The 23,165-nt window shown below is 47.4% G+C and overlaps 2 protein-coding genes across 4 annotated transcripts in view; both read right to left on the reverse strand.

Annotated features, from left to right (window-relative positions):
* The window catches only part of PGGT1B (protein geranylgeranyltransferase type I subunit beta), a 51,400-nt gene extending 40,292 nt beyond the window's left edge, over positions 1-11,108 (reverse strand). The window contains exon 1 of one of the 2 annotated variants that reach the window (XM_066603079.1): positions 10,904-11,108. In XM_066603079.1, the coding sequence (XP_066459176.1) occupies positions 10,904-11,037 (134 nt within the window). In that variant the 5' untranslated portion in view covers positions 11,038-11,108. The remainder of the gene's footprint in view (positions 1-10,903) is intronic. The other variant, XM_066603080.1, reaches the window with a different exon arrangement.
* Positions 11,109-16,157: 5,049 nt separating this feature from the next.
* CCDC112 (coiled-coil domain containing 112) overlaps positions 16,158-23,165 on the reverse strand; it is a 52,916-nt gene continuing 45,908 nt past the window's right edge. For both annotated transcript variants that reach the window (XM_066603083.1, XM_066603081.1), the window contains exons 8-10: positions 22,773-22,868; positions 20,174-20,292; positions 16,158-19,545 (exon numbers count right to left, since the gene is read on the reverse strand). In XM_066603083.1, the coding sequence (XP_066459180.1) occupies positions 19,515-19,545; positions 20,174-20,292; positions 22,773-22,868 (246 nt within the window). In that variant the 3' untranslated portion in view covers positions 16,158-19,514. The remainder of the gene's footprint in view (positions 19,546-20,173; positions 20,293-22,772; positions 22,869-23,165) is intronic.

The raw sequence follows: 23,165 nt of genomic DNA on the forward strand, positions 1-23,165 counted from the left end.
CTCCCTAAGTGACCGGAAAAAACGGAAAATTCACTGCCATGTTTCGATACAAAAAAAGACTTTTAACTGTCCTTCTAAATAGTGTATGTGTAAATGGAATAGGCTAATGAGTATATGACTGTTGTAAAGATTGTAATGTTTGTTTTGTACTGTACGGAAATATAAACAACAAATAGTATGGTTATGATGTTTCATATATTTTGGTTTTAATTAATAATAAATAAATTAGTTATCTTTTATTTGAGGGATAACAAATAATAAACAACATAAATAGAGATGAGCGAGCGTACTCGTCCGAGCTTCACGCTCGTTCGAGTATTAGGGTGTTCGAGATGCTCGTTACTCGAGACGAGCACCACGCGGTGCTCGACTCCATTACATTTCCTTACCTGAGAAATTTGCACGCCTTTCTGGCCAATAGAAGCACAGGGAAGGCATTACAACTTCCCCCTGCGACGTTCAAGCCCTATACCACCCCCCTGCAGTGAGTGGCTGGCGAGATCAGGTGTCACCCGAGTATATAAATCGGCCCCTCCCGCGGCTCGCTACGGATGCATTCTGACAGAGATCAGGGAAAGTGCTGCTGATGCCGGAGCTGCTATAGGGAGAGCGTTAGGAGTGATTTTAGGCTTCAAGAACCCCAACGGTCCTTCTTAGGGCCACATCTGCCCGTGTGCACTACTGTTGAGGCTGCTTTTAGCAGTGCTGCACTTTTTTTTTTGTATATCGGGCGTGCAGAGCATTGCGTCCTCAGTCTGCAGTCATTTTACTGAGTATAGGGGCAGTACTGGTGAGGCAGGGACAGTGGTACAGGGAAAGAGGTATACTGGCTATATAGGCAGTGGGCTTTTTCAAAAAAAATTGGGGAAAAATACTATATTTGGGCTGCCTGTGACCGTCTTCAGTTTACTGCGTGCCTGCTGGGGGTAGTAGTTGCTAATTAATACCCAGTTAGGCGTTACAGCAGGCTTGCGCGTAATTGTTTCCTAGCTCTGCTGCGCCCGTTACATGACCGCCGTCATCCCGCCACATCCCGCCGTCATCCCGCCACATTCTATCCGCTGCATGCCCAACCTTTAGAAAGTTCCCGGGGTCCGGGGGATGAGGCTGGGGACTTCCGCCAACTGTCTCAAGAGCTTTCAGTGGGTGAAGAGGACGATGACGATGAGACACAGTTGTCTATCAGTGAGGTAGTAGTAAGGGCAGTAAGTCCCAGGGAGGAGCGCAGAGGATTCGGAGGAAGAGCCGCTGGATGATGAGGTGACTGACCCCACCTGGTGTGATAAGCCAACTGAGGACCGGTCTTCAGAGGGGGAGGCAATTGCAGCCGCAGGACAGGTTGGAAGAGGCAGTGGGGTGGCCAGGGGTAGAGGCAGGGTCAGACCGAATAATCCACCAACTGTTTCCCAAAGCGCCCCCTCACGCCATGCCACCCTGCAGAGGCCGAAGTGCTCAAAGGTCTGGCAGTTTTTCACTGAGAGTGCAGACGACCGACGAACTGTGGTGTCCAAGGTTTGTCACGCCAAGATCAGCCGGAGAGCCACCACCACCAGCATGCGCAGGCATATGATGGCCAAGCACCCCACAAGGTGGGACGAAGGCCGTTCAACGCCTCCGGTTTGCACCGCTGCCTCTCCCCCTGTGCCCCAACCTGCCACTGAGATCCAACCCCCCTCTCAGGACACAGGCACGACCGTCTCACGGCCTGCACCCACACCCTCACCTCCGCTGTCCTCAGCCCCATCCAGCAATGTCTCCAAGCGCAGCGTCCAGCCGTCGCTAGCGCAACTGTTTGAGCGCAAGCACGCCGCCACGCACACGCACGCTCAAGCGTTAAACGTGCACATAGCCAAATTGATCAGCCAGGAGATGTTGCCGTATAGGCTTGTACAAATGGAGGCTTTCAAAAACATGATGGCGGCGGCGGCCCCTCGCTACTCGGTTCCCAGTCGCCACTACTTTTCCCGATGTGCCGTCCCAGCCCTGCACGACCACGTCTCCCGCAACATTGTTCGCGTACTCACCAACGCGGTTACTGCCAAGGTCCACTTAACAACAGACACGTGGACAAGCACAGGCGGGCAGGGCCACTATATCTCCCTGACGGCACATTGGGTGAATTTACTGGAGGCTGGGACAGAGTCAGAGCCTGGGACCGCTCATGTCCTACCCACCCCCAGAATTGCGGGCCCCAGCTCGGTGCTGGCATCTGCGGCGGTGTATGCTTCCTCCACTAAACCACCCTCCTCCTCCGCAACCTCTCTCTCGCAATCAAGATGTGTCAGCGCAGCACGTCGCCAGCAGTCGGTGCCGCGCGGCGTGGTAGCACAGCGGTGGGCAAGCGTCAGCAGGCCGTGCTGAAACTACTCAGCTTAGGCGATAAGAGGCACACGGCCCACGAACTGCTGCAGGGTCTGACAGAGCAGTCCGACCGCTGGCTTTCGCCGCTGAGCCTCCAACCGGGCATGGTCGTGTGTGACAACGGCCGTAACCTGGTGGCGGCTCTGCAGTTCGGCAGCCTCACGCACGTGCCATGCCTGGCCCACGTCTTTAATTTGGTGGTTCAGCGGTTTCTGAAAAGCTACCCACGCTTGTCAGACCTGCTCGGAAAGGTGCGCCGGCTCTGCGCACATTTCCGCAAGTCCAACACGGACGCTGCCACACTGCGGACCCTGCAACATCGGTTTAATCTGCCAGTGCACCGACTGCTGTGCGACGTGCCCACACAGTGGAACTCGACGCTCCACATGTTGGCCAGGCTCTATGAGCAGCGTAGAGCTATAGTGGAATACCAACTCCAACATGGGCGGCGCAGTGGGAGTCAGCCTCCTCAATTCTTTACAGAAGAGTGGGCCTGGTTAGCAGGCATCTGCCAGGTCCTTGGAAACTTTGAGGAGTCTACCCAGATGGTGAGCGGCGATGCTGCAATCATTAGCGTCACCATTCCTCTGCTATGCCTCTTGAGAAGTTCCCTGCAAAGGATAAAGGCAGATGCTTTGCGCTCGGAAAAGGAGGCGGGGGAAGACAGTATGTCGCTGAATAGTCAGAGCACCCTCATGTCTATATCTCAGCACGTTGAGGAGGAGGAGGAGGAGCATGAGGGGGAAGAGACAGCTTGGCCCACTGGTGAGGGTACCCATGCTGCTTGCCTGTCATCCTTTCAGCGTGTATGGCCTGAGGAGGAGGAGGAGGATCCTGAAAGTGATCTTCCCAGTGAGGACAGCCATGTGTTGCGTACAGGTACCCTGGCACACATGGCTGACTTCATGTTAGGATGCCTTTCTCGTGACCCTCGCGTTACACGCATACTGGCCACTACGGATTACTGGGTGTACACACTGCTCGACCCACGGTATAAGGAGAACCTTTCCACTCTCATTCCCGAAGAGGAAAGGGGTTCGAGAGTGATGCTATACCACAGGACCCTGGTGGACAAACTGATGGTAAAATTCCCATCCGACAGCGCTAGTGGCAGAAGGCGCAGTTCCGAGGGCCAGGTAGCAGGGGAGGCGCGGAGATCAGGCAGCATGTACAGCGCAGGCAGGGGAACACTCTCCAAGGCCTTTGTCAGCTTTATGGCTCCCCAGCAAGACTGTGTCACCGCTCCCCAGTCAAGGCTGAGTCGGCGGGAGCACTGTAAAAGGATGGTGAGGGAGTACGTAGCCGATCGCACGACCATCCTCCGTGACGCCTCTGCTCCCTATAACTACTGGGTGTTGAAGCTGGACACGTGGCCTGAACTCGCGCTGTATGCCCTGGAGGTGCTTGCTTGTCCTGCGGCTAGCGTCTTGTCAGAGAGGGTGTTTAGTGTGGCTGGGGGAATCATCACGGATAAGCATACCCACCTGTCAACCGACAGTGCCGACAGGCTTACACTCATCAAGATGAACAAAGCCTGGATTTCCCCAGACTTCTCTTCTCCACCAGCGGTACCTAAACAATACGTAGGCTGCACCCGCGGATGGAAGCATCGTTCTCCATCACCATCAAAAACGGGGACCTTTTAGCTTCATCAATCTGTGTATTCTATTCATCCTCCTCCTCCTGCTCCTCCTCCTGAAACCTCACGTAATCACGCTGAACGGGCAATTTTTCTTAGGCCCACAAGGCTCAGTCATATGACGTTTGTAAACAATGTTTATACATTTCAATTCTCATTAAAGCGTTGAAACTTGCACCTGAACCTATTTTTATTTTAACTGGGCTGCCTCCAGGCCTAGTTACAAATTAAGCCACAATAACCAAAGCGATTAATGCGTTTCACCTGCCCTCTTGGTTGGGCATGGGCAATTTTTCTGAGGTACATTAGTACTGTTGGTACACCAATTTTTTAGGGGCCCTCGCCTACAGTTTAATCCTAGTAATTTTTATGGGCTTCGCCTGCACTCATGCTACAGCAAGGTGTGTGGGGTTGGCCTTCACTTTTGCTACATAAATGTAACTGGGGCCTTGTCTATACTGCAACTACTGAAATGTGAAAGAGACTGTTATCTCCCTAAACTGCTGCAACGGGAATGTTACTGTGGCCTGTCTTGACTGCTACTACTACTGAAATGGAACTAAGACTGTGCTCCCCCTATACTGCTGCTAGTGATAGGTTACTGGGGCCTGTACCTAATGCTACCGCTGAAATGTTACTAATTCTGGGCTCTGCCTATACCGCTGCTAATGCTATGGCACTGGGGTGTGGAAACGGAGGCTTCCCAAAGACATGATGGTGGCGAGGCCATTTCCCACCAACACAGTTACTGTTAAGGTACATATTACCAGTCTGACTGGGGAATGCACTGTGGGCCGAAGCCCACCTGTATTGTATGTGACGTTAGCTCTGCTGAGCAGGGCACTGCAATGGGATACATTTATGTACCGCCGATGGGTTCCAGGGAGCCACCCATGCTGTGGGTCCACAGGGACTTCACATTAGTCATTTGTACCTGCCAGTGTTTATGTATTAAAAACCCCGGTCAGACTGGGGCATGCAGTGTGGGCCGAAGCCCACCTGCATTTAATCTGACGTTACCTCAGCTGTTCTGGGCAATGCAATGGGATTTATTTATGCAACGCCGGTGGCTTCCTGGCACCCACCCATGCTGTCGGTCCACACGGAGTTGTAACTGCATGTGTCCACTTCTAAAGAACCCCAGTCTGACTGGGGCATGCAGTGTGGGCCGAAGCCCACCTGCATTTCATCTGACGTTACCTCAGCTGTGCTGGGCAATGCAATGGGATTTATTTATGTACCGCCGGTGGCTTCCTGGGACCCACCTATGCTGCTTGTCCACACGGAGTTGTACCTGCCTGTGACTATTTATAAAGATATGAGGCCAGCGTGTGGCATGAGGGCAGCTGAAGGCTGCGCAGGGACACTTTGGTGTGCGCTGTGGACACTGGGTCGTGCGGGGGGGGGGGGGGGGGGGGGGTTGGGCAGCATGTAACCCAGGAGAAGTGGCAGCGGAGTGTCATGCAGGCAGTGATTGTGCTTTGTTGGAGGTAGTGTGGTGCTTAGCTAAGGTATGCCTTGCCTATGCCTTCAGAAGTAAAAATTGTTGGGGGGGGGGGGGGGGCACTCTTGCCGCTATTGTGGCTTAATAGTGGGACCTGGGAACTTGAGATGCAGCCCAACATGTAGCCCCTCGCCTGCCCTATCCGTTTCTGTGTCGTTCCCATCACTTTCTTGAATTCCCCAGATTTTCACAAATGAAAACCTTAGCGAGCATCGGCGATATACAAAAATGCTCGGGTCGCCCATTGACTTCAATGGGGTTCGTTAGTGGAAACGAACCCTCGAGCATCGCGGAAAGTTTGACTCGAGCAACGAGCACCCGAGCATTTTAGTGCTCGCTCATCTCTAAACATAAGTAAATATATAAAATATGTAAATTATTGATAACAATATGATTTTCCATTTTATTCCGGTCATTTAGGGAGGTGTTTTAGTTTTTTGAGAATTTGTTCGTCTTGATTTTTGAAATCCGCATACCAGATTACATAAAACCTGAAATCTGTCTTCCATTCAGACAAAAAAGGTCACCGACACTACAGGCTAATGGGCAGAGGTCATTGTGTAGGGAGAGGAGTAGAAGGTCACAGCTGATCACTAGAGATGAGCGAGTATACTCACTAAAGGCAATTGCTCGGCGAGCATTGCCTTTATAGAGTACCTGCCCGCTCGAGACTGCAGGTTCGGGTGCCGGCGCGGGGGAGCGGTGAGTAGCGGCAGTCAGCAGGAGGGAGCGGGGGGGGGGGGGGGGGGGGGGGGAGAGAGAGATCTCCCCTCCGTTCCTCCCCGCTCTCCCCCGCAGCTCCCTGTACGCTGACGGCACCCGAACCTTTTGTCTCGAGCGGGCAGGTACTCGCTAAAGGCAATGCTCGCTCGAGCAATTGCCTTTAGCGAGTATACTCGCTCATCTCTACTGATCACCAATTGTGAATGGTGGATCCTGTATTATCTACATAGAGGTGTTACCTGTCAGTGTAATCCTGCCTGTGACGTTACTAGGCTGCCTGCTGCAAAGTTTTCTCTATAGATCAGAAAGTAACAAGCTTGTATTAGGCTCTGAATATAATAGTTTTTGAATATATTTAATACAAAATATCTGATTTCTATAATAGGTCATCTTCTGATGACACATTCCGTTTAAGGCCATGTTCACCATAGCCATGCATAACCCCTTAACACTGCAAGACATACAGTTACATCCTGCAGGTTCGGAGTATGCATAAAGGGGGATTGCGGGGCGATCCTGCTCCCTACAATGCGGGTGCTGGCTGTTTCTTACAGCCAACACCCGCCCACAACAGCTCCGATAAGTCGCGCTGCTGAGCAGACCCATTAACCCTTTAAATGCCCAGATTGATTGTTTGGGAGGGGGGCGCGTCCTACACTGCCCCACGTGATTAGATTGTGGGTTGCTGTGTAGTTGCCATGGCAGCCAGGGTCCTAGTGAAAGGCCCCAGGGCTGCCATTGCAGATTGCCTATAAAGCCATGCCTAGATTGTCAGATCACGTTATAATGTAATGCTATGGCATTATGTCATACTGCAGGGGTAATTAACGCATCGCAAGTTCTCGCTCCTTGTGGGGGCTACAAAAAAAAAAAAAAAAAATGTAAAAGTTAGTATAAGAATTTTTTTTTTAATTATTAAAAAAATAAAAAACAAACCCTACTGCCATATTTATAATAAAATAACGTAAATAAGACAAAACACACGTATTTAGTATTGCTGCGTTTGTAAAGGTCCGATCTATCAAAGAATCACATTGTTCACCCCAAACAGTGAACGCCATGAGAAAAAAAAAAAACAAACAAAAAAAAAAAAACCCCACCAGAATTGCGCTTTTTTTTGGGTCACCGTGTCGCCAAAAATATAATATAAAGCGAACAAAGGGTCTTTTGCATTCCAAAATGGTACCAATAGAAATTACAGTAAGTTCCACAAAAAAATGAACCCTCGAGCAACTGTGTCAACAGAAAAATAAAAGGCCATGACTGTCAGAAGACGGCGGCAGAAAGTGATTGTAAAGAATTAAATAGCTATATAAATTTTGTATCGTAGCAATCGTAGTGACAAATAGAATAAAGTCATCAGGTCATTTGAGTCGCAGTTTGTGCGCCGTAGAAACAAGATGCCCCAAAAAAATGGTGGAATTTAGTTTGTCTTCGGATTTCACTCCACTTACAATTTAAAAAAAAAAAAAAAGGTTTTTAGTGCAAAAACAAGCCCTCTGACATCCACGTCGATGGCTAAATAAAAGGGCTAGAATTTTTTTGCCACACAAAAACCTTCTTCATGTTTAAGGCCGCCTGCAGGCGGCCGGGTCGCATCTGGCTGCGAGAATTCTCGCAGCGGGACCCGACCCGAGCGCCTTCAGCGAGCACCGCGGACTCACCCGCTCCCGCAGCTCCGACTCCTTTCATGTGCCGGCTGCCGGCGCATGCCAAAGTGGAGCCGACGGCCGGTGAGTGACGTTTCTGTGCGGGGCTCTGCGAGTCCCGCACAGAATTTAGAACATGCTACGGTTTGTTTGCTGTGCGTGATTTTGCGCAGACAAACCGCGGCCGTCTGCATAGGATTGCGTGCTGCAATGCAATCCTATGCAGGCGTCCAGGGGCAGAAATTCGGCGGGGAATCCCTCCGCGGAATTTCCGCCTGTCTGCAGGCGGCCTAAAGGGGCTTATTAATCAAGGCAACTTTTTAAATGAGGTAAAGTAAAGTCCACTGATGCCAGCACCAAGTCACGACTGACTCTTAAGGTGATGTCACATCGTGATGTTTTCTTGGCAGACTGTTTTGCGGGGTGGTTTGCCATTGCCTTCCCCAGTCATCTTTTACCCCCAGCAAGCTGGGTTCTCATTTTACCAACCTCGGTAGGATAGAAGGCTGAGTCAACCTTAAGCCAGCTACCTGAACCATCTGGGAATTGAACCTGCAACCTTCAGGTCGTGATCTGCACTAACACTCTGCACCAAACAGGGCTCCTTATGATCAACTATCATTGGTTTCATGGCCAGCCATATTCTTCACCTACTTACTCTTGTACGATCTCTACTCTGGCTCATAGAGGGGTTCGCAGTAGCTGGACTTCCCCCAACATTCATATGCACTAATATGGCAGAGTTCATACACATGAAGGATGTTTGCCCGCATAAAATCGTGCTCTGAGAAAAACATTGCGGCATATTCTATCTTCCTGCGATATCGCCCATTGTATTGCCAATGGGGCCGTCAGCGGTAGCACCAACCCTATTGAAAGCAATGGGAGAACTGCAATCTTCTGTGACAGCAGCGGCAGGGAATCCTTCATCCCCAAGGGAAATCCATTTAGGCGCAGCAGAGAAATCCCTTTAGATGCGACGGGGGTGAAGGGGCTCTCCGCAGGGGATGAAGGAACTCGCTGCTGCTGCTGTCACAGGGGATCGTGGAGTTCTACCATTGCTTAAGGATGTGCAGTAGTGATGCCCGAGGGCGGGCGGCAGCAGTAGTAGTGATGCCCGAGGGCGGGCGGCAGCAGTAGTAGTGATGCCCGAGGGCGGACGGCAGCAGTAGTAGTGATGCCCGAGGGCGGACGGCAGCAGTAGTAGTGATGCCCGAGGGCGGACGGCAGCAGTAGTAGTGATACATGAGGCTGTATGGCGGCAGTAGTGATACATGAGGCTGTATGGCGGCAGTAGTGATACATGAGGCTGTATGGCGGCAGTAGTGATACATGAGGCTGTATGGCGGCAGTAGTGATACATGAGGCTGTATGGCGGCAGTAGTGATACATGAGGCTGTATGGCGGCAGTAGTGATACATGAGGCTGTATGGCGGCAGTAGTGATACATGAGGCTGTATGGCGGCAGTAGTGATACATGAGGCTGTATGGCGGCAGTAGTGATACATGAGGCTGTATGGCGGCAGTAGTGATACATGAGGCTGTATGGCGGCAGTAGTGATACATGAGGCTGTATGGCGGCAGTAGTGATACATGAGGCTGTATGGCGGCAGTAGTGATACATGAGGCTGTATGGCGGCAGTAGTGATACATGAGGCTGTATGGCGGCAGTAGTGATACATGAGGCTGTATGGCGGCAGTAGTGATACATGAGGCTGTATGGCGGCAGTAGTGATACATGAGGCTGTATGGCGGCAGTAGTGATACATGAGGCTGTATGGCGGCAGTAGTGATACATGAGGCTGTATGGCGGCAGTAGTGATACATGAGGCTGTATGGCGGCAGTAGTGATACATGAGGCTGTATGGCGGCAGTAGTGATACATGAGGCTGTATGGCGGCAGTAGTGATACATGAGGCTGTATGGCGGCAGTAGTGATACATGAGGCTGTATGGCGGCAGTAGTGATACATGAGGCTGTATGGCGGCAGTAGTGATACATGAGGCTGTATGGCGGCAGTAGTGATACATGAGGCTGTATGGCGGCAGTAGTGATACATGAGGCTGTATGGCGGCAGTAGTGATACATGAGGCTGTATAGCGGCAGTAGTGATACATAAGGGTGGACGGCAGTAGTGATACATAAGGGTGGACGGCAGTAGTGATACATAAGGGTGGACGGCAGTAGTGATACATAAGGGTGGACGGCAGTAGTGATACATAAGGGTGGACGGCAGTAGTGATACATAAGGGTGGACGGCAGTAGTGATACATAAGGGTGGACGGCAGTAGTGATACATAAGGGTGGACGGCAGTAGTGATACATAAGGGTGGACGGCAGTAGTGATACATAAGGGTGGACGGCAGTAGTGATACATAAGGGTGGACGGCAGTAGTGATACATAAGGGTGGACGGCAGTAGTGATACATAAGGGTGGACGGCAGTAGTGATACATAAGGGTGGACGGCAGTAGTGATACATAAGGGTGGACGGCAGTAGTGATACATAAGGGTGGACGGCAGTAGTGATACATAAGGGTGGACGGCAGTAGTGATACATAAGGGTGGACGGCAGTAGTGATACATAAGGGTGGACGGCAGTAGTGATACATAAGGGTGGACGGCAGTAGTGATACATAAGGGTGGACGGCAGTAGTGATACATAAGGGTGGACGGCAGTAGTGATACATAAGGGTGGACGGCAGTAGTGATACATAAGGGTGGACGGCAGTAGTGATACATAAGGGTGGACGGCAGTAGTGATACATAAGGGTGGACGGTAGTAGTGATACATAAGGGTGGACGGCAGTAGTGATACATAAGGGTGGACGGCAGTAGTGATACATAAGGGTGGACGGCAGTAGTGATACATAAGGGTGGACGGCAGTAGTGATACATAAGGGTGGACGGCAGTAGTGATACATGTAGTTACCAGATACATAACAGTATTATAACGTCAGCCTGCTGTGCCCTCAGAATACCCCAGACATGTCCCTGTAACCCCTGGTGACATCCGCACTGCCAGTACCTGCTGGTCTCTAGTGACGAGCACTGCTCGGGGAGAGCCTGGAGGCTCCGCTGGAAATAACGGACATGACGATCCGGGAGGAAAAGTAACCTCTCACCAAACAACTCATCCTCCTCCTCCACCACCGCCGCCATCTCCACGATAAGTCTTGACCCACACCTCTTCCCGTACAGTAGATGCCACAGCCTAGTGAGCTAGAGGACCTGTGATGATGTCATGGCCTACAGTTAGTCACGTGGAGGGGGGAGCCAGGCTCTGCGCTGCGGGATTGTGGGAAGTGTAGTTTTTATACTTAGGAGGCATTCTGTATGTAGAACTTGTACCAGAAGAACTTTGTGTAGTGTATGTGCGGTGTACAAGAGCTTTAAGTGTAACGTAGATGAGTTGAAGAGTATTTGTAATGTGCATCTACCGGATGGATGTGGGGACAATAAGCACAGGGCAGAGCAAAGTGTGCGAGTAATTATATGCACAGCCCCATACGTGTGCAATGTGCATGCAGCAGAGCTCAGCCTGTAATGAGAAGAGTTGTGCATCTGGCATGTTGTGTTGTTTTCTGGGACCACACTATTGATGACTGAGGATAGGTCACCAGTAATTGATTGGAGGGGTCTGTGCTGATCCCCTGATTGATGAGACCATGGTTCGTGGGTGAGCGCTGCGGCATATTAGCAGGCCTGTGACGTCACATTCATCGGTCACACGGCCTGAGAGCCGCTGAAGGGGCTTTTACACAGAACATTATCGTTTGGATTTCCGCGAGAATCTAACAGATTATTCTTCAGTGTAAATGCGTTGAACAACGAATGAGAAATCTTTCTCTCCTTGGTCACCATTCAGTTTCTGCATGCAGAACACTGAACAACGTACTGTTCCACGTAAACAGGCAGTCGCTCACTTATGAACTACTGCCTGCCTACTGTGAATAGAGGCAGATGGGCTGGAGCAATCTCTGGTCTGCTCCACCTCCATCCAGTCAGCTATGCTCGTCCCTGTGTAAACGCACAGGAACAATTGGGATGAGCTGTTGGGCATCTGTTGCCTGACCGGTCGTCCCATGTAAAAGCAGCCTTAGCCTCAAGTTAACGGGATTGAGCTGCAGTACCAGGCACAACTGCTATACAGTGTACGGCGCTGTGACTAGTATAAAACGAACAGACAGCAGCACTTACCCAAGCGCAGCCCCTACAATCAGCTGATCATCAGGGATCCAGAGCAGTGGATCCCTGTCGATCAGCTATTGATGACCTATTGATCCTGTTAGGTCATCAACAGTTTACTCCCCATCGCAAGTTTGTGCTTTGCAATTTTTGTGAGATGCGCTTTTAACAGAAAGTCCCATTGCCAATCACATGAAGAAAACGCAGTGATACCACGTGAAAAAAACGCAAGTGTGCAGGAGCCCTTATGGTCATAGTACAAAAAAAAACCAATATGGGGCTTGTGCTGAAACAGGATTATTATAAATATACCTCCACAAGCCCATATAAACCTTACTTACATCCAATAGGGGGGATAAGCTGTCTCCTCCCTATTGTTAAATAGAGACCCCAATCATGAAGGAATGGATGTCCCATGATTTATTTCAAAAGAAACGTATTTTGGGGATCTCTCAGACTTGCGGCCCCTTCCTCAGGCAGTACATACAATGCATAACATATACAGCAGATTATGTATCTATATAAAAAACATTTCCCCTCCTATACCAAAGAAGTCCTTACCGGAAGGGGTAATTTTGGAGATATATCTGCAATTATCCATTTGATCACTACTCTCATATTGCCTTTTTACTATATACTTTATCACCATATGAGTTGAGCGGTGCTGGCACTCCGGGACTCTGCGGCTCCTTCTGTCTGCAATGATTGATCACTATCTAAGGCTCTTGTGGATATCACTGTGACAACATCTGCTGTCGCATACCAGGTGGGCACTGCACATATTTCAGTATACCAATCCTATTGCTGAGCGTGGGGCCTGCCCTTTAATTCTGCCTCTAGGCTGCACTCACCCTGGCATGAAAATCGTGCGAGATTTATGCATTGCGCGACATACAAATATCAACCCTATTCTTTTGAATGCTGTCATACAGGAGTGAGGTTTTCCTGCATGGTACCGCGATGCAATGCCATGCAAGAAACTAATTGCAGCATGTTCTATTTTGTGCGTACTCTGGCATCGCAGCACCATTGTTTTCAACGGGGCCGGCAGCAGCATTGCAAAGTCTCCCACTGAAAGCAATGAGAGAAACGTTGCGATCCTCCACTGACAGCCACGGGAGGAGGACTTCTTCCCCAAGATGATGCAAGACTGTTTTCACTTGGTGGGGAGTGCGTTATGGGGTTGAAATTTTTTGCCCCATATCACGCACGCCAGTGTAAATCTATCCTTAAGGCCTGTTTCACACGGACAATACCAATATAGCTGCTACAAATTCACTGCGATATCGCTGCGGTGTACACGTGATTTTGTAACAGCAGTGATAATTATTTCTTGGAAAAAATGTAGCACCGCGTCGCTGTCACCTGCGAATTTCTCCCTCGATTTTATAGCAAGAAAGTTAATAAGGATGGGCGGCTGTTTCCCTCGCATCCAGGGGTTTTCAGAAGGATTGTGAGGGCAATATCGGGCCGTGAATCACGACCCAATATCACTCTCACCAGTGTGCAGGAGGCCTTAGGCTAACTTCACACGGATGAGGGCGATATCGGGGTGTGAATCACAGCCCAATATCGCCCTCGTCATTTATGTGAAATCTCCGAGGATGTAAGGCGTTTTCATGTGAAGACAGCCCCACATTACTTCAGGGATGCAGAGGACCTCAGCCGTTGTCAGCCGTGGCGGAGGTTTCCCACATTCCTCCCATTTTTTCCATGGAAGACCTCGCATCACACCACGTGCACCTAGACCGTGTGAAGCCGGCCTTATACTAAGGGGGGCGGCTGCTTAGTACTATTCTTGCACAAAAAGAGAGAAATATACAGGGTGTCAGGCTACATTGTACGTGTAGTGAACCGTACAGGCTTACAGCCTATTAATGATGCCATATTTCAATCCAGCAGGCTGCCCTGCACCACACAGGTGAACCACACTGGCACACTGGGCTTCCCCAGCGTTCAAAGCCTCTTTGCATGTTACTGATAAATATGAAGTATTGGTTAATATTTTGGCCAGGATATACAAGCTCACAACCCGCGTCAAGGGTCCTCGTGAGCCCCTACACTTACGCCAATAAAATGACCTCTCCTGTGCGGTGGCTCCTGCATACTGCAATCTGGCTGTCTGCATGTTGAGGGATGTGGCATTTATACCTGCCCTCTTGTATCCGTATATCAGTAAGTATATGGCCGTTCTGTGTGTGTGTGGTTGTGTGTTTATATTGTGTGTGTTGTGGGACGCACAGAAATCGCATGAGAAAAAAGAAAAACATTATTTTCAATGTGATTTTTTTTCTCTCACAGCAACGTGCGAAAAAAATTGCAGCATCTCCTATTGTTCAGCAACTCTGTTTGAGAATCCCTATAGTAGGTGGAAAAACAAATCACATTGCACGTACATGCGAGCGCGATGCCGTTTTTCCTCCATAGGAGGTTACTAAAGGGCACTATTATGGGACAGAGAGAACATGGCCTGTCATAAAAACTTGCCGTGGCGCATTAAGTGTGCTGGTACAGTTATCCTTCTGTTTGTTGTTCAAAAGTTGGGAGGTAAGTGTATATCATTGCTGAGTTAACATCTCAGCTGTGTCTGAGCCGGAGGAATGGAGCATTTACACTCACAGGTGAGGAGGCCGAGAGGGATGAGGGATGGGTCTTCTAACAGTGACATACATATAAATAAAACACACACACACACACACACACTACAGTACAGTAGTTTTTCTGTTTCTGGGGGTTTACTACTGCAGGGAAGCATTACTGATGGGCAGAGCAGCAAGGGCAGCTTAGAGGTGCTCAGCTCCCTGTGCTGACGCACCTCACTCTAGCAGGACAGGTTCTGTGTTTAGCAGCCATTTTCATTCCCCAATGATTGCCCGTAGCCAAAACAAGCAGCCACCACATTAATTTGTTTGGGATGACTTAGTGAATCATGCACCTAGCAGGGGGGGTGAACCCGATGACCCTGGAGATCCCTTCCAAATCTAGCCTTCTATGAATTAGATATGTATATCTTTAATGCTCCCTAAAAAGTTGCCATACTAATCATTTGGACCTTTAAAAACAGGAGGAGAGGAAAATATTGAAACTGATGTATTTTTGAAGCGGGAGGGGTTACACACATCCTAAGGCACAGAGCACTAGTATAAGACATCCTTACATACAGGAGACTGTATAGCAGTGAGCCAAGAGACCTCGGCTCCTTCAGAAATAATATGCAGCTAGTATGTTATTCACAACTAAAAATGTGGACATTTGTAAATGACATTTCCATGTAACTTGGTGCATACAAATGTGTCAGGACATACAATACAGTACAAATGATGGAGATGGAGACTTACAGTTCCTAAAAAAGCCACAGGGCACTGGATTCCTTTTACTGCTGCTAACTGAAGTCTCCAAGACAGTACTTGTGAAAACACATTTGTACTGTGATATACTGCTGGAAGTCTAGGAGGCCAATGGAATTTTCCATCACAGAAATTGATAGCATGCCCAATTTGGGGGCATTTGTTGGAACCACCAATTTCTGGAATAAGCCGATGCGGTGTAGAGATTAGGCTCTCTACCCCCTGAAACAAACACACCTGGTTTACAGGCTCCATGCCGGGTCAGGGGCGGTAGTGTATGGTATCACACCCTTTTTCTTATAGGTATTGGTGGGGTCAGAGTAGATTGTACCCCATTATTGAGACAAAGATGGCATGTCTTATTATCCCCTTATGAAGGGCAGCAGAGTCCCCCCCCCTATTTGCAGATTCTGAAATCCATAAAACTTTATTTTTCCCCATTAATGTAACTTATGAAGGCTTGTTTTTTTGTGAATTGAGTTGTAATTTTTTATTGGTGTCATTTCAAGGTATATATGAATGTATTAAACAACATTAAGAAGGATTTTCCCACAAAAAAAAAGTTTCAATAGCTGGACATGACAGGGAAAAAAAAAAACTATACTGGAGACGCACAACTGTGTCCCAGAGGGGGGCTGATGCCAGAGGGGGGCTTTCTGCCATGCCCAACCATTAAAATTTTTTTTTTAAATATTATATATTGTGGGGTGTGTGTGGGGGGTGGGGTCGGTGACGACACAGCAGCACGATCAGTCCATGAAAAAAAGTCTGAATAGCTTTATTTTCTTCGGTATTCAGCAATAACTCAGAAATCCAGGGCAAACACATGTGCCACTGGCAGCACATACACATAGTGCTATGAAAATAAACACTTGCCCGTCAAGGCGCCAACTAAATAGTAGTTCCCTCACTCACTATTACCACAGTAACCTAGCGCCACCACACATATCACTACCCGGTCTCCCACAGATGTCAGGCTTTCCTTTTCCGCTCAGGGAGTCTCTCTGAAAAAAAATCTCACAAATAAGGCTGGGTTTACACAGGGCGGATTTGCCGCACGGAATTTCGCCGCGGCAAATCCGCCCGCGGCCGCCAATCTTGGGATTAGCCAGCCATGTGGACGAGATTTCTCAGAAATCTCGTCCACACGGGACGGCCAATCCGCTGCGGTAAGTCCGGCTGAAACCGTGGCTGCGGCCGCCGCAGCCGTGGTTTCAGGAGATGCAGCATGTCTATTTACTTTTCCTTTTTGTTTATTTTCGGCGCGGCCGCGCTCTCCTCTATGGAGCGCCGGCCGCAACGGAAAAGCGAGCGGCCGGGCCGCTTCAAAGCCACCGCGGCTTAAACCGTGGCGGTTCTCCCGGCGGAAATCTCGCGGTTTTTGCTGCGGCCAAACCGCGAGATTTCCGACGGGAATACGCCCGTGTGAACCAAGCCTAATGTTTTCTGCTGCTAAATTTCAAGAGCTCTAATGGTAGTACCCTGTCGAGGAGTTACATGGAATTACGCACCAAAATCACCATCTCAAAACGCTGATTTGGATACAAATTGCAGTCAGAATTCTGTCATTTTCAATTTGGCATCAAAATCCATGTTAGGGCTGCTGCACACTAGCGAGAGCAATATCACGCTGTGATTCTTGGTCCGATATTGCTCTCTCAGTCCATGGGAAACCCCTGGATGTGAGGCGTTTTCATGTGAAAACAGCCTTGCATCCCTGCAGGGGTTCCCTTGATCCCATTGCTTTCAATGAGGCTGCAGCAGCGCCAGCCCCATTGAAAGCATTGAGAGAAGATAGCGCTTCTATGCCACTGCTGTGGCAAGGGATTCCTTCATCCCCGCGGGGAGTCTCCTCATCACTGAATACTGTGACAGCAGCGGCAGGGTGTTCAGTGATCAGGGGACTCCCCGTGGGGATGAAGGAATCCCCCTGCCACAGCTAAAATATAGATGGTCAGCAGCACAACCAAGAGCCAACACTCTGTAGGGAAGTCTTCTTAACGTGGTGCATGCTCCAAAGTAAGGCTTCTGACCCGTCAGCCATCCATGGTGCAAATAGATGTACAAAGATTGAACAGCACTCAGGAACTCGATCAGTACTCCATAAGAATAAAATAATAAACTTTATTTACTCCATCAATAAAATATGCAATGTTTCGACTAAGGCATGGTCTTTGTCAAGCACAGATACATACACAAAGCTTAGCATATATTACATACATATACACACACACGCATAAAACCCCCCACCTAATCAGTGAAAACACACCCACTATATCACCTTTTCCATTGGCTGTGGACGTCCCACGGCAGGTTCAACAACTCTCCAGCATTGCGAGTATATATTGCATGCAAGCATATTGTACTAAATTCTGGCGTCTCAACTTGTTCACAGCGCATGCGCATACCACAACCCTCTAGGTATCAATGACTCATAGCCCAGCGACAATAATCACTCCTGCGAATGAGCTAACCCACAATGGCATCTCGAGCACTAAGTATCACGATTTCACCATGGCCCCCACGCCTGCGCCGTTACCCTGGTAACTGGTAACACTCCAACGATATAGCAGCAGTGTTGCGCATATGTCAACCACATTTTATTGATGGAGTAAATAAAGTTTATTATTTTATTCTTATGGAATACTGATCAAGTTCCTGAGTGCTGCTCCCTCTTTGTACATCCCCTGCCACAGCTGTCACAGCAGTGGCAGAGGAGCGCGATCTTCTCCCTATGTTTTCAGTGGGGCTGGTGCAGCTGCCACCGCCCCATTGACGTTGTGGTGAAGCCTCTGGATGTGGCATCATCCAGGGGTTTCACATCCAAGGAAATCCCCTGCTGCAGCTGTCACAGCTGCAGCAGGGGATAGCGATCCTTTCCCATTGCTTTCAATGGGGCCGGCGCTGATGCTGCCAGCCCCATGGAAAAAAATGTGTGATATCGCAAAAATAATGGACATGCTGCGATTTTTTTCACTTAGCATCGCTGGAGTGACAACTTCACAAATGAGAATGAAACCATTGAAATTCATTGGTTTCATAATCATGTGTTTTCACTCACTCTTGCATTGCACGAAAAACTCAAGATTTCCTCGCCAGTGGAAAGGGGCACTTAGCAGTGCAGATTTTGATGTAGAATAGTCAGCAAAAGGGCATATTGCACAAATTAGTTGCAAAATATTCCATCCTTTGTGAAAGCACCCTCTAAAGGCTTGTTTTTTTGTAGGGCAACTTATTTTTTTATTAGTACAATTTTTGAGCACATAAAATTTTTGATTACTTTTTGGGAGGATGGATAACAGCTATTCTGAATTTGTTTTCTTTTAATTTTTAGGGAAAAGCCTGCAGTTGGCTGCAGTGAGATGCAGAATGAAATATGAAAGAAAAAAAAAATGAATTGTCCGAAAGAGAGCAACCTTCACCATATTCACATGTCTTTTGAAGATAATTGTAAGAATATTGAGCAAATCGTTCAGTTTGCATTGCTCCATAAACACACAGATTTCTTATGTCCTGTTAGGCCGGGCTCACATGGGCATATGCGAATTTGCACATGCCACAGCGCTGCGTAATTGCAGAATGAGCTATGCTTTTTTTGCGCACACATCGGCGTATTTCACTGTACTTTTTGGATCTTCAAGTCATGTTCAGTTACAGCAAATAAAGACCCAATGATGAAAATGGCTAATTAGTTCCAGATGTATTTTTTTCCAGGGGTATTACGCAGTGTTTCATGCATCTCATAGCATATTGCACGTGCATTTGTGAATCCACCATTGATGTATATGGGGACCTTTGGTGTGCAAATACACAGAGAATTAGAGCATGCTCTATTTTTTTTTTGCATGACGGAAATGCAACTGCAAAATATGGAAATTTGAATGAACCCATTAAAAAAAATCTGTGTGTCTTTTGATCATCAATGTAGCAAAGAGCAAGTGTCAACTGCAATATACACAAAAATCTAATATGGAAATGCCAAAAATCCCAGGAGCAGACGCAGCTTTTGTAGGTCACTGGAAATGTATCACTACAAAAAGGAGTAGGTGTCCTTAAACTGCAGTTAACACGTGAGCGGTTCAATGATCTTCATATGTCAGCAGCTCACAAACCTTGTCTCCATGTTGGTACAGCCCTAAAAAAGAAAAATATAATATTAACATTTTCTCGAGTTTTTTCACAAAGAAGATACCGTTTCTCTATAAATTTAATTTACACATTGTATCAGGTTAGTCTGATATACAAAAAGTCAACCTCAATGAAGCAAAAGCATCATTCAGAAAAGTTCAGTACTAGCCCACCGGACCTGCGGAATTGTAGATACAAGCTGGCTTTATTTCTCCAAATGTATAAATAAGATTTTGTTTTATATCTAAATGTTGATGACATAAATTCAGCAAATGGTAATTGAAAAGACAAAAAGAAAACACTTTTTCCTACTTTCCTCCACCAGGTTTCTACTATTTGCTATACTATGTGCATCCCACTCAGTTTGAAATGCAAGAACTGATCTGTCCATTTTATTTTAGACCCTGTTCATATCTGCCTTGCAGTTTCTGCCATATTTGCCTGGAGGAACAGCCCTGCACATGCTGCACTACTCTTCCTGTCAATTCAACAGACACCATGAGGGAATCCATGGTAAGACCAAGGATCTGGTGGGTGCTGGCGGTATCTGCCGTATAACACAGCCAGCCCTGTTTTATAGTTTTCATTATGAACGTCAAGCATGATGCAGATACACAAATATACATCAGTACTACCGGTGCGGAATCTGTAATAGTGGAGCGGATCCTGTTGGGCCAATGTTTTTACAGCGCTCTTCCCATCCTTTAGTGAGCTTACAGAGTCTGGAAGGATCTTTATCAACATGAACCTGCACCTGTAATTTATAAAATCACAATATATATGAGCTTTCATTATATGTCAAGAATAAAGACTACAAAAAAAAAAAAAGCACAGAACAGTTTATTCAACTGGATATACACAGGTCATCTGATCAGCTTTTGGCAACTGCTGTAATTGGAGCTAGCTCCAATCATGGCAATTAACTATTTAGATGTCATGTCCGAAATTGACCAGTGAGCCGTAGGGCAAAAGGCCCCCTGTGGTGCCCCATGGCCTGGCCCCCAGCACAGCAATTGTGGGACAATGTTGGGCTAACATGGCAGCCCGGAGCCTATTGAAGCTCCCAGGCCTGCCACTCATGGATCGCTATCGAATCCTGCCTTAATTGGTATCACTTAAAAATTACTATATACTGCACTATTGAAGTATTCCATTATATAGAACAAGTGATCAACTCCCCCCATGGAGACTAAATACAAAAAGGAAAAAAAAAAACAGTTTCCCATAATATATCTAAACAATGAATAAGCCCCACATATTTGGTATCGCCGTATTTGCAAAAGTCCCAACTATTAAAAAATTGTACTTATATCAAATAGTGAATATCATAAAAAAAATAATACAGAATGCTGGAATAGAAGGGTCTCTGTTTCCTCCTAAAACGGAATAAAAAGTGATCAAAATGATGTGTACCCCAAAATGGTTCCAATAAATGCTACAGCTTACCGCAAAAACAAGCCCTCACACTGTCCAGTCGACAAAGAAAAAATAAAAATAAATAAAATAAATAAAAAAGCTGTGAGTCTTAGAATTTGGCATTAGAAAGAAAATCGTGCATGTGTCATTTTTACTGCAACATAAACGCATGAATATTTTTCTCATTTCACCTCACTTAATTCTTAAGTGTTTTTCACCACTTTATATAGTATGTTAAAAAGGTACTATTAAAAAAAATATATATTAAACTTGTCCCACAAAAAACAAGTCCTTGTGCAGCTATTTTGATGGACATATAAAAGGTATGGCTCTTAGAAGACAGGGCTGAAAAAAGAAAACAAAAAACAGGGGATTTTTAAAATAACCTCTAAATTTCCCCTCAAAAATGCAACAATTGATTAAAACGTCAGAAGCAAAAGTTGGAAAGGTCCCAATACAATGTTAGTCCCCCAAATAAGCATTGGAAGAACCCAAAAATGCAAGGCAGTAAACTACCACACATACACCAAGGAACCCACTGCACCATACGCACATTTTGTATGTAGTGCATTGGTTCATATGACTTTCTGACAAATTGCTACATATGCATTTTTATTAACATTATTGGAGAAGATCATCTAGATCAGAGGTGCACAAACTTTTTTGGGTCTGAGAGCCACATTGTCAGATTGTGCTACTTCAGGGAGTTGTAATAAAATTTGAATGGGGAGATGGAGTGCTCTGTTGGCACTATTAAGGGTGGGCACACTGCTGGCAAAAGGGGCTTCTTGATATAAGGAAGTTTGGGACAGGGAGGAACAAAAGGTCAGGGGTATGGTGGAGAGGAGGGCAAAATAACAGAAGGTAGCAGAGGCTTTAGAAAGGATAGGGGTAGGGGGACACCAAGTGGCAGACACTCTCTGCAGGGCCAGAGTCAAGCTACCAGGTGCTTTTTTGGGGTATAGGGGTTCTGAGAAGGAAAAAGCAAGGGGAAACAAGGTAACAGAGGCTTTGATAGGGTAGAGAGGAGACACAAGATGGCAGGGGTTCTGTGTGGAAAAGGAGAGACAACCTGCAGATGCTGTGCGTCTAGGAAGGGCAAATGTATCCAAAGTAGGTGGCAAGTGCTGTGGGGGCAATGTGGCTAACAGAACCTATTAAAAAACAAAAGTATATAGCAGTGGCTTCAAGATATTCCCCAGAGAAGAGACAGGAGAGCCTATACTTACTCAGAGTCAGACTGGAGCCCTCACCGAAAACAGTCATTGTAACACGAAACACCAAGTACACTAACTGTAGGTGTCTGAAACTGAAAAACTCACTAGAGACAGTTTGTACTGCCAGACATAACTCCTGCCATTCAGTAACGACTCTTACTACTGAGGTGCCTATCATATAGAGATAACCACCTGTATCTAATCAATGAGCGGTTTCCTCAGTTTTATTTCACTCCTTGAGGCCGCTTGCAGACAGCCAGGTCGGCTACGGCTGTGAGAATTCTTGCAGCGGGACCCGACCCGAGCCCCTGCAGAGAGCAGCGCGACACTCACCTGCTCCTGCGGCCCCGGATCTTTCATGTGCCGGCTACCAGGCAGCTGGCGCATGCGCAGACCGGAGCCGGTGGCCGGGGAGGGCCTTCAATGGCACATGGTGTTTTTTATTATTTGTAACAATCGGCAGTGTTTCTAGTCGGTGTCAAAACAGGAGGTCTGAAAATTTACAACTAACCACACTTGTAGGTGCATGGCAAACGATCGGCCTCTATTGTAACAGTACAATTTTTGTTTAGTTCAGGGCCTTAAAAATAGGAAATATCACCTTTTCTTTTAATTTTGCCAATCTTTTCTCTTTCTCCTTTTCAGCTTCTTCTTTGGCTCTTTTTTCTTCTGTCTTTTCCTCAATTTTTTGTTGATCCTAGAGTCAAGGGTTAAAGTAAATGTTAGAGGTGTCCTATGAAACCCACCTCATACTGAAAGGAACACACTAGAAAAAACTAAACGCAGCATCCTACACTTTATTATGGGTAATGCAGAGTCTAAGGGGCGCTGCCTGACTTCTGTCTTTGAATCCCTGTGGCATACAAGAACGCTTCATTCTCTATATCAGGCAGAATACATCATATCCGTTTCTCCTAGAGTATTCTTTTAAGAGCACTTGTGACAACGATGTCAAAAATACCAGAAGTTATACGGATTATAAATGAATACATGT

The sequence above is a fragment of the Eleutherodactylus coqui genome, chromosome 5 (assembly GCF_035609145.1).
Source record: "Eleutherodactylus coqui strain aEleCoq1 chromosome 5, aEleCoq1.hap1, whole genome shotgun sequence".
NCBI classification, from domain to species: domain Eukaryota; kingdom Metazoa; phylum Chordata; class Amphibia; order Anura; family Eleutherodactylidae; genus Eleutherodactylus; species Eleutherodactylus coqui.